The 12443-nt window shown below is 42.4% G+C and overlaps 1 protein-coding gene across 1 annotated transcript in view; it reads right to left on the bottom strand.

Moving 5' to 3' along the window:
• Positions 1 to 12443, bottom strand: part of zgc:56622 (uncharacterized protein LOC326033 homolog) — a gene marked incomplete at its 5' end in the record, with an annotated part of 106975 nt that overhangs the window by 20296 nt on the left and 74236 nt on the right. The window contains one exon of the mRNA XM_043707496.1: positions 7338 to 7447. Coding sequence (XP_043563431.1) covers positions 7338 to 7447 — 110 coding nt within the window. The remainder of the gene's footprint in view (positions 1 to 7337; positions 7448 to 12443) is intronic.

Below are 12443 nucleotides of genomic sequence, written 5' to 3'. Positions count from 1 at the left end.
TTGCCAGGGTTGGAGGATTTGAGCTATAGGGAGAGGCTGAACAGGCTGGGACTGTTTTCCCTGGAGCATCAGAGGCTGAGGGTTGACCTTATCTCGGTTTACAAAATTATGAGGGGCATGGATAGGATAAGTAGACAGAGTTTTCCCTGGGATCGGGGAGTCCAGAACTAGAGGGCATAGGTTTAGGGTGAGAGGAAAAACATATAAAAGAGACCTAAGGGGCAACTTTTTCACGCAGAGGGTGGTACGTGTATGGAATGAGCTGCCAGAGGAAGTGGTGGAGGCTGGTACAATTGCAACATTTAAGAGGCATTTGGATGGGTATATGAATAGGAAGGGTTTGGAGGGATATGGGCTGGGTACTGGCAGGTGGGACTAGATTGGGTTGGGATATCTGGTCGGCATGGACGGGTTGGATCAAAGGGTCTGTTTCCATGCTGTACATCTCTATGACTCTATCTATGACCTAAATCCCATCCAGCCCAGGGGTCTTATCTATTTTCAGATCTTCCAAAATTACTAATACCTCCTCTTTGTCAACCATAATTTTATCTAATCTAGTAGCCCGTATCTTCGTATTCTCACTAACATTGTTCTTTTCCAATATGAATACTGATGAAAGTAATCATTAAGCGCTTCCCCTATGTCCTCAGATTCCACACACAACTTCTCACTACTGTCTTTGATTGGCCCCAATCTTACAGTAGTCATTCCTTTATTCCTGATATACTTCTAGAAGGTTTTAGGATTTTCCTTGATCCTATCCGCCACAACTTCTCATGTCCCCTCCTGGCTCTTCATGCCTCATCCTCACATAAGTCTTCATCTTTCTCTTGACAAGAGCTTCAACATCTTTAGTAAGCCATGGCTCACTCTCTCGACAACTACCTCCCTGCCTGATAGGTATATACTTATCAAGGACCCACAGTAGGTGTTCCTTGAATAAGGTCCATACCCTGCAGTTTCCTTCCCCATCCTATGCATCCTAAATCTTGCCTGATCGCATCATAATTGCCTTTCGCCCAGCTTTAATCCTTGCCTTGCAGTATATACCTATCCTTTTCCATCGCGAAAGTAAACATAACTGAATTGTGGTCACTATCACCAAAGTGCTCACCAACTCCAAATCTAACACCTGGCCAGGTTCATTACCCAGTACCAAATCCAATGAGGCCTCACCCCTTCTTGGCCTGTCTCCATACTGTAGAAACCCTCAGGAAACCCTCCTGCACACATTAGGTGGGTCAGTTTTTGTCCAAAGTACTTGAACAATAGTATTCCCAGTCAATATTTGGAAAGTTAAAGTCCCTCATAACAACTACCCTGTCACTCTTGCTCCTATTGAGAATCAGCTTTGCTATCCTTTCCTCTACATCTCTGGAACTATTCGGAGGCCAATAGAAAACTCCCAACACGGTGACTTCTCCTTTGTTTCTAACCTCAGCCCATACTACCTCAGCAGATAAGTCCTCAAACGTCCTTTCTGCCATTGTAATACTGTCCTTGACTAATAACGCCACTCCTCCCTCTCTTTTACCATCTTCTCTGTTCTTACTGAAACATCTAAATCTTGGAACCTGCAACAACCATTCCTGTTCCTGCTCTATCCATGTGTCTGAAATGGTCACAACATTGAAGTCCCAGGTACCAACCTATGCTGCACGTTCACCCACCTTATTCTGGATGCTCCTGGTGTTGAAGTAGACACACTTCAAACCACCTTCCTGCTTGTGATCTTGAAACCATATTTCTGACCTCACTACTCTCAATCTCCCGGACACGAACTACAATTTAGGTTCCCACCCCCCTGCTGAATTAGTTTAAACTCTCCTGAAGAGCATTAGTTAAAAATCCCCCCCAGGATATTGGTACTCCTCTGGTTCAAGTGTAGACCATCCTGTTTTTTGAGGTCCCATTTATCTCAGAATGAGCCCCAATTATCCAGGTATCCAAACTCTCCCTCCTGCACCATCCTTGTAGCCACGTGTTCAATTCCTCTCTCTCTCCCTGTTCCCTGCCTTGCTAGCACTTGGCACAGGTAACAAACCAGAGATAACAACTCTGTTTGTTCGAGCGCTAAACTTCCACCCTAGCTCCCTGAATTTCTGTCTTCAATCCCCATCCCTTTTCCTACCTATGTTGTTAGTGCCTACGTGGATCACGACTTGAGGCAGTAGTTTAGAATTAAGCAAATGAGCATAAAGGGATTAATCAAGAAAGGGAAAAGAGAGTAGCAGACTGAGATTGAAGGGAACATAAAAACTTACTGTCTAAGTTTCTATAGTTTGTCGACTGGAATTCTTTGAGAATGTAATGAGAAGAGTTGATGAGGGAGAACCAGTGGATGTGATTTATTTGAACTTGCAGGAAGCGTTCGATAAAGACCCACATAAGAACTTAGCACTTAAAATTAATGCACGTGAGATTGAGGCGTGCATTGAGATAGTTCAAAAACTGGTTGGCAGACAGGAAACAAAGAACAGGGATAAACAGGTCTTTTTCTGAATGGCAGGAAGTGACTAGTGGGGTACTGCAAGGATATGTATTAATGATTCACATATTTGGAAGTAAATGTAAACTCACTGAATTTGCAGATGATGCAAAGCTGGGTGTGAGGGTAAGCTGTGAAAAGTAGATAGATTTGAACAAGTTGAGCAAGAGGTCAAGTGTGAGTAAATTCTGCCCCTAAGAACCATTTCCAATAATTTCCCTTTCATTTATGTAATGCTCACTAGCCTATAAATACCTGGATTATCCCTGTTGTCCTTCTTAAATGAAGGAAAAACACTGGTTATTCTTCGGTCTTCTGGGACCTCACCTGTGGCTAAACAGGACACAAAGATTTCTGTCAAGACCCCAGCAATCTCCTCTCTCATCTTCCTCAGTATCCAAGATAGATTCGATCAGGCCTTGAGGTCTTTTCTATCTTAATGTCTTTCAAGATACCTAACACCTCTTCCTTCTTAATATTGTCATGCCTTAGAATATGAACATAACCTTGCCTAATTTTCCCCAATCTAATTTCTCCAGTTCCTGCCTAATACTGTTATAATTAGCCTTGCACCTATTTTGCACTTCACCCAAGGGCCAGTCTTATCCTTATCCATAACTATCATAAAACGTACGGAATTATGATCACTGTTCCCAAAGTGCTCCCCCAATGAAACTTCAATCGTGTGGCCAGGTTCATCCCCCAATGCAAGGTCTGGTATGGCCCTTTCCTTCATTGGACTGTCTATATATTGTTTCAAGAAACATTCCTGGATGTACCTCATAAATTCTGCCCCATCTAAGTCCGTGATGCTAAGGGAGTCTCAGTCAATACTGGGGAAGTTAAAATCACCCACTACAATGATTCTGTTATTTTGCATCTTTTTATGACCTGCTTACATATATGTTCCTCTGCCTCTGCTGGCTATTGGAGACCTGTCGTACAACCCCATTATAGTGACTGTACCTTTCATATACCTAAGCTCTACTCATATGGCCTCGTTGGATGAACCCTCCAAGATGTCCTCTTTTAGCGCAGACATGACATTCTCCTTAATCAGTACTGCAACACCCCTCACCCCTTTTACAGCCTCTCTATCATGCCTGAAACATCTAAACCCTGGAACACTGAGCTACCAGTCCTGCCCTGCTCTCAACCATGTTTCTGTAATGGCTACAACAATGTTGTCCTTCACAGTGAAAGTATTCAAGTATAGTTTCACAACATTGGGGATATGATGTTGTGGCCATAATGGAGATGTGGGTTTCACAGGGACAGGGATGGTTGCTTGATGTTCCAGGGTTTAGAACATTTAAAAAGAACAGGGAGGGTGGAAAAAGAGGAGGGGGTGTAGCATTGCTAATCAGAGATTGCATCACAGCTACAGAAATGAAGGTTGTGGAGGAAGGTTTGTCTACTGAGTATGGGTGGAAGTTAGGAACAGCAAGGGAACAGCCACCACATTGGGGGTTTTCTACAGACCCCCTAATAGCAGTAGAGAGATTGAAGATCTCATAGGCGGGCAGATTCTGGAAAAATGCAAAAGTAGCAGGGTTGTAGTTATGGGTGAGTCCAATTTCCCAATATCAACTGGAACCTCCTAGGTGCAAATGGTCTGGATGGAGCTGTTTTTGTCAGGGTGTTCAGGAGGGTTTCCTTACTCAGTATGTAGACAGACCGATGAGGGGAGAGGCCATTTTGGATTTGGTGCTCGGCAACGAGCCACTGATGGGTGAGTCCCGAACCAGAGGACACAGTTTAAAAATAAGGGGTAGGCCACTTAAAACAGAGTTGAGGGGAAACTTCTTCACCCAGAGAGTGGTGGGTGTATGGAATGCTCTGCCCCAGAAGGCTGTGGAGGCCAAGTCTCTGGATACTCTCAAGAAAGAGTTGGATAGAGCTCTTAAGGATAGTGGAATCAAGGGTTATGGGGATAAGGCAGGAACAGGATACTGACTGAGGATGATCAGCCATGATCATAATGAATGGTGGTGCTGGCTCGAAGGGCAGAATGGCCTACTCCTGCACCTATTGTCTATTGTCTATTGACAGGTGTTAGATCTCGTGGTGGGAGAGCACTTTGGTGAAAGTGATCGCAACTGCCACATATTTAGCATAGCCTTGGAGAGTGAAAGGTGCAGTTACCGAGGGAAGACATTTAATTGGGGAAAAGGAAATTATGACGCTATCAGACAGGAGTTGGGAAGTACAGATATGGAGCAATTGTTCCACAGAAAGGGCACAGCAGACATGTGGAGACTGTTTAAGGAGCAGTTGTTGCGAGTGATGCACAACTTTGTTCCTCTGAGACAAGTAAGAAGGGATAAGATTAAGGAATCTTGAATGACAAGAACAGAGGAGCTTCTCGTCAAAAGGAAGAAGGCAGCTTACGTAAGGTGTAGGAAGCAAGGATCCAGCACAGCTTTAGAGGATTACAGGCTTGCTAGAAAGGAGCTCAGAAATGGACTGAGGAGAGCCAGGAGGGGGCACGAAAAAGGCTTGGCAAGAAGGATTAGGGAGAACCCAAAGGCATTTTACTCATACATGAGAAATAAGAGAATGATCAGGGAGAGGGCAGGGCCGATCAGGGATAGCAGAGGGAACTTGTGCATGGAGTCTGAGCAGATAGGGGAAGACCTAAATGAGTTTTTTGTTTCAGTTTTCATTAAGGGAAGGGATCTTGTTGTAAATGAAAACTTAGAGGAGCTGGGATACAGTCTTGACCAGATTGATGAAGATGATGTGCTAGAAATTTTGGAAAACATTAAGATTGGTAAGTCCCCAGGGCCAGACCAGATTTATCCTAGGTTGCTAAAGGAAGCGAGAAAGGAGGTTGCTAAGCCGCTAGCGAGGATATTTGCCTCCTCCCTCTCCACGGGAGTCGTACCGGAGGATTGGAAGGAGGCGAATGTTGTTCCACTTTTCAAGAAGGGGAATAGGGAAATCCCTGGCAATTACAGACCAGTCAGTCTCATGTCTGTGGTCAGCAAGGTTTTGGAAAGAATTCTGAGGGATAAGATTTATGACTATTTGGCAAAGCATAGTGTGATTAAAAGTAGTCAGCATGGCTTTGTGAGGGGCAGGTCATGCCTCACAAATCTTATTGAGTTCTTTGAGGAGGCGTCAAGATAGGTTGACGACGGTCAAGCAGTGGATGTGGTGTATATGGATTTCAGCAAGGCATTTGATCGTGTTCCCCATGGTAAGCTCATTCATAAAGTCAGGAAGTATGGGATGCAGGGAGATTTGGCTATCTGGATTCAGAATTGGCTGGCTGACAGAAGGCAGAGAGTGGCTGCAGGTGGAAAGTATTCTGCCTGGAAGACAGTGTTGAGTAGAGTCCTGCAGGGTTCTGTTCTTGGGCCTCTGCTCTTTGTAGTTTTTATAAATGACTTGAATGAGGAGGTTGAGGGGTGGGTTAGTAAATTTGCAGATGACAAAGGTTGGAGGTGTCGTCGATATTATAGAGGACTACTGCAGGCTGCAGCGTGACATAGACAGGAATGCAAAGCTGAGCTGAGAAATGGCAGATGGAGTTCAACCTGGATAAATGCGAAGTGATGCATTTTGGAAGGTCTAACTCGAATGCTGAATATAGGATTAAAGACTGGATTCTTGGCAGTGTGCAGGAACAGAGGGATCTGGGTGTGCAAGTACATAGATCCCTCAAAGTTGCCACCCAAGTGGATAGGGTTGTTAAGAAAGCATATGGTGTTTTGGCTTTCATTAACAGGGGGATCGGTTTTAAGAGCTGCGAGGTTTTGCTGCAGCTCTACAAGTCCCTAGTGAGACCACACTTGGAATATTGTGTCCAGTTCTGGTTGCCCTACTATAGGAAAGGTACAGGGGCTTTGGAGAGGGTGCAAAGAAGGTTTACCAGGATGCTGCCTGGACTGGAGGGCTTGCCTTATGAAGAAAGGTTGAATAAGCTCAGACTTTTCTCTCTGGAGAGAAGGAGAAGAGAGGTGACCTGACCGAGGTGTACAAAATAATGCGAGGAATAGACAGAGTCAATAGCCAGAGACCTTTCCCCAGGGCAGGATTGACTGGTACGAGAAGCCATAGTTTGAAGATATTAGGAGGAAGGTATAAAGGAGATGTCAAAGGTAGGTTCTTTACAGAATTGTGAATGTATGGTATGCATTGCCAGCTGTGGTGATGGAAACATAGTCATTGGGGACAATTAAGCGACTGCTGGACATGTACATGGATAGCAGTGAGTTGAGGGGTGCGTAGGTTAAGTTACTATATTTTACATTAGGATTAAGTCTCGGCACAACATCATGGGCGTAAGGGCCTGTTCTGTGCTGTATTTTTCTATGTTCTATAGGAGCAGGAATGACTTGCTACAATCGTACATCATATTCCAGACTATACCATGAATATTGTGGATATTTTATCTCCTTATCAGATGAAGGATGTTCTTGCTATACAGGAAGTGCAATGAAGGTTCACCTGATTCCTGGGATGGTGGGAGTGACATGAGTTCAGAAGAATGAGAAGGGACCTCATAGAAACCTGAAATATTCTAACAAGACTAGACAGGTTTGATACAGGAAGGATCTTCCTGATGACAAGTCTAGAAGCAGGGGTCGCAGTCTGAGGTCATGAATTAAAAAAACAGTGAGTAAAAGCGGGAACAGGCCATTGAATTGGATAATCAAGATCACAATGAAAGGTGAAGCAGTGCAAGAATGGCTGAATGGCCTACTTCTATTCCTCTTTTCTATGTTTCAATGTTTTTAAATTGGCAGATTAACTGTCTTTTCTGGAAATTGCATCGGATCTGGAAAGAGCCATGAAAGAGGACAGTATTAGTCGTGGAGTATTCTCCCATCACACTCACAGAGTACGACCTGGAGACCCAAGAGGACTAAATGCCATCAGTGCAATATCTCTGGATGCACAGAACTCCACCGGTTCAGCCTGAGTCAGATATGGATGAAGTTCCACCTGTAAACAAGAATGGCAGAGAGAACAAAGTCAGATAATGATGAGAAACTCATATCGAGATACTAATCTCTCTGCCCCTTCCCAATTTTGAGCTTCCTGCCAAAGTATTCTGATGCAGTTACTCAGATCCAATTTGCTTAGTCTCAGAATAAACTCCTTTGACATATTTAACATAGTGCCAAGTCCATCTGCCTCCCACTCCTCACCAAAGTCAATGGTCTGTCAGGAAAAAAACTACTGTCTACAGTTTTTTAATAGGCAATGAGCAGTTAATAGATTAGTAATGTAATGTCTGCCCTTCAGAAACAGGAAGTGCTGCCTCAGAGAGCTGAAAGCCACAGGTTAGCAGCTCTCTAGTACCTGCAACCCAATAAAGAATAAACCTAAGAATATATCGACAGTCAAGATTAGATACAACAAAGATAACAAAAAACTACACTAAAAATTCTGTAGCTGAACAAAGTAATAGATAGCACACATTGATTTGAGTAAAAATGTTTTGATAGCTATTACACAGATGTGTCTGCTTCATGACTAGGATTGGGTCCTGAATATAATGGAACATATGATAGTCAAGAAAAAAAGAAAGTTAGAAATAGAAAGGTGGAGGAGTAGCAATTTAATCAAGAATGGCATTAGTGCAATAGTTATGAACAACCTTGGTTCAGGACATCAGGATGTAGAATTGGTTTTAGTAGAGGTGACGATTAGAAGAGGAAAGATGTCACTACTGAAAGATGTCTACAGGCTTCCTAACAGAAATCAGAGTGTGCGTCAAAGTGTACAATAAGAAACATTGTGCTTGTGATCAAGGGATGGCAATAACCATGGGTGATTTTAATCTACATATACATTGGAAAAATCCGACTGACAATGGGTGCATGGTTGATGATTTTGCAGAATACTTTCAAGGTAATTTCTTAGACCAGACATCAGGTTATATTAGACCTGCTATTAAGTAATGTGACAAGATTAGCTAATTAACCTCAGAGCAAAGGCATCCCCAGGTGTTACCACCTGCATCACTGAATTTTACAATCAGTTCAAAAGCGAGAGAACAGTGGGTCTGAAATGTAGCCTTTTAAACTTAAATAAGAGTAACTATATGGGAGATAGCTGGAGTGAATTGGGATATTAGGCCACGGGACAGATCAACAGAGAAATAGCGACATTTATGGTGATGCTTTTAAAAACTCAGAATAAGTAAATTTATGTAATAAAGATTTCTAAGGGGAGGACCATCATCAATTAAAGTAGTTCTACAAAACATCAACTGAAGGAAAAAGCATATGATAATGTGAAGATAAGTAAAGGGTTAAATCAGGAGTTTCTGAAGATTTTTAAAAAGCAAAGAAAGTAAAGTGAGTGTTGGTTCTCTAGAGAATGAGAATGAAGAGTTAATAATAGATAATAAGGAAATGGCAGCTGAAATGGACAAATAGTTTGCTTCTTTCACCATAAAGGGCACAGAAAAACTTCAGTAAAATTGTAAATCAGGAGGTGGAAGGGGGAGAGGAACGCAGTGCAATTACAATCACTAAGAGGTGGTACTGAACAAACTAATTGACTTGCCAGTTGACAAGCCTTGGGCTCTGATGGACTTCATCTTAGGTAATTAAAATAGGAGGCTAATGAGGTAGTAGATGTATCAGAGATAACTCCACTACTCAAGAAGAAAATGATGAAGGGCTCTGGCCTGAAATGTCGATTCTCCTGCTCCTCGGATGTTGCCTGACCTGCTGTGCTTTTCCAGCAACACATTCTCAAACTCAAGAAGAAAGACAGGCAGCAAACAACAAACTGTCAGCCAGTTAGCTTGACAACTGTCATGGGAAGGTTTTAGAATTAATCAGGTTATGGCTGGGCACTTAAAAGTTCTTAAAGCAATCAGGATAGATTTTGTGAAAGGAAATGACATTTGACTTCCTTGGATTGCCAGCATTTGACAAGGTACCAAATAAAACATCATGTGCAACCAAGTTCATAGTATAGAGGTAAGAAATTAACTTGGAATGAAGATTGGCTAACTGGCTAGAAAAAACAGATTGCAGAAAGGGTCTTTTAACCTTATGGACGTAAGTGGCGTTCTGCAAGGGTCTGTGCTCTGGTCACAGCTTTTTACAAGTTATATCAATGCCTTAGATGACTGAAAAGAAGGCATTCTTGTAGCACAGTGGTAGCATCCCTACTCCCGCAGTGAGAAATCCAGGTTTAAGTCCTACCAGCTCCAGAGATGTGTAATAATATCTCTGAACAGGGTGATTAGAAAAATAGGTTAAGTAAAAAAAAATTAAATTTAAACGAGGGGAACAAAGACATGGTAGCTAAATTCACAGATGACACAAAAATAATTAGGAAAGTATGTTGTGAAGAGGACATAAGGAAGATGGAGATAAAAAACAGATAGGTTGAGTGAGGGGCATAAACCTGGAAGCTAGAATATAATGTAGCAAAATATGAACTGTTTAACTTGGCAGAAGAAATAAAAACAGTAGAGGAGTATTTAAATGGAGAACCACTTTAAAATTCTGAGGTCATAGAGATAAGCAGCACAGAAACAGAGCTTTATTTTGCTTTTATAAAAGTAAGGAAGTTATGCCTCAATTACACAGGGCATAGGTTAAGGTACATTTTGAATACTATGTTTTGAGGAAATGTTGGACAGACGGGATGTTTTCTCTATAAGTTAGTGAAGGATGACTTGAATGTTCATGATCTTAAACAGGTCAGTCTTGACTAGGCGAAATATTGAAAGAATGTTTCCCTTGTGAATGAGTCCAGAACAACTGAACACTGTTTAAAAATTAGAATAAAAAATAAAGAACAGTGCAGCACAGTGTGACAATGCTGTCACTTTAACAAAGTTATTGTGTCCGTTTTTTTAAAAAGAGAGATCATAAAGACAGAGGTGCTGAGGGGTCTCAGAAGAGCCTAGTTTGACAATGGCAGAAGAACAGCCAGTTGTCCCAGTTCAGGTTTTTTCTAGTTTGGTTTAGCTGCAGCAGTCAAGATGCTAGAGTCCAGGAAAGGTTCCAAGCTTCAGCAGATAGAGTCAGAGAGATGTACAGCACGGAAACAGACCCTTCGGTCCAACTCATCCATGCTTACCAGTTATCCTAACCTAATCTAGTCCCATTTGCCAGCACTTGGCCAACATCCCTCTAAACCCTTCCTATTCACATACCCATCCAGATGCCTTTTAAATGCTGCAATTGTACCAGCCTTGACTACTTCCTCTGGCAGATCATTCCATACACGCACCACCCTCTGCATGAAAAGTTGCCCCTTAGGTCTCTTTGAAATGTTCTCCCTCTCATCCTAAACCTTTGCCCTCTAGTTCGGAACTCCCCCACCCTATCCATACCCCTCATGATTTTATAAACCTTTATAAGGTCACTCCTCAGTGTCCGATGTTCCAGGGAAAACAGACCCAGCCTATTCAGACTCTCCCTATTGCTCAAATCGTCCAACTCTGGCAACATCCTTTTAACTCTTTTCTGAACCCTTTTAATTTTCACAACGTCCTTCCGAACTATGCACAATATTCCAACAGTGGCCCCTAACCAATGTCCTGTACAGCCGCAACATGACCTCCCAACTCCTGTACTCAAAACTCTGACCAATAAAGGAAAGCATACCAAATGCCTTCTTCACTATCCTATCTACCTGTGACTCCACTTTCAAGGAATGATTCTTGACTGACTTTTCTTTCTGAAATCTCCTTGGAAGTTGTTCCCTCCTGCATGTAAGAAGCTGCGTTTCAACTTACTTTTTTGGCAAGGGGTGTGCTTGTGATATGTTACTGGATTAGAACAGTTTCTTAGTCAAGGGACGGTTAAGTTTTCCAATAGTTAAGTTCTTCTAAATTCCATTTTCTTTTGTTTGTGTTTCAACTGTACTGTTCAAATAAATTCTGTTTTGTTGAAAGCCAAGTGGTTTGACCAGCTGCACCACACCTGGAAAATCCCCTTCACGTCTGCCATTAAAATAAGAAAAAGTTAGGGCCTAGGCTACCTTCTTAAAATATTTTGAGGGGGTCTGGCCTGGCCCATAACAAGTAGGAGTAGGTCCTGCAGCCCACCAGGACTCTGCCGACACATGATGCCTTTTGCGTCTATGATGCGTATATTCCTTTACTCCATGCCTATTCATATATCATATCTACATTCAAATTGTTGAAAGTTGTTATTGTACTTACCTCCCCACCTCCTCTGACAGCGCAATACAGACATTTACCAGATTTTGATAAAAAAAGACTTGCCTCTCATATCTACTTTAAAATTATTCCATTTTCCCTTAAAATTATGACTGTGGTACTTGATGTTTCTACCCTGGGAGAAAGACTCAGATTTTCCATTGTATTCGTAAGGTTGTAACCTGCTATCAGGTCATCCCTCACCCTTTGATATTCAAGTGAAAACAAACCAAGTTTGACCAATCTCTCCGCATAGCTAATACCCTCAAATACCCTGGACAGGCAGGTAGTTCTGAGGAGGTGTGGAGGCCACAGAAAGATTTAGACAGTTTAGGAGAGTAGTCCAAGAAATGGACGATGAAATTCAATGTGAGCAAATGCAAGATCTTGTACTTTGGAAAAAAGATCACAGGCATGGGCTAGTTTATAAAAGGTGAGAAAATTCAAAAAGCCAAAGTACAAATCGATCTGGGAGTGCGAGTACAGGATTCTCTAAAGGTTACCTTACAGGTTGAGTCCGTGGTTAAGAAAGCAAATGTAATGTTGTCATTTATCTCAAGAGGGTTGGAATGTAAAAGCAGTGAGACTTTATAAAGCTGTAGTTAGCTGAAAATGTGTTGCTGGAAAAGCGCAGCAGATCAGGCAGCATCCAAGGAGCAGGAGAATCGACGTTTCAGGCATGAGCCCTTCTTCAGGAATGAGGAAAGTGTGCCAAGCAAGCTAAGATAAAAGGTAGGGAGGATGGACTTGGGGGAGGGGCATTGGAAATGCGATTGGTGGAAGGAGGTTAAGGTGAGGGTGATA

The sequence above is a fragment of the Chiloscyllium plagiosum genome, chromosome 17 (assembly GCF_004010195.1).
Source record: "Chiloscyllium plagiosum isolate BGI_BamShark_2017 chromosome 17, ASM401019v2, whole genome shotgun sequence".
In the NCBI taxonomy this organism is placed as follows: Eukaryota; Metazoa; Chordata; class Chondrichthyes; order Orectolobiformes; family Hemiscylliidae; genus Chiloscyllium; species Chiloscyllium plagiosum.
The sequence above is the reverse complement of the archived record's forward strand: the minus strand, read 5'-3'. Positions and strand labels throughout refer to the sequence as shown.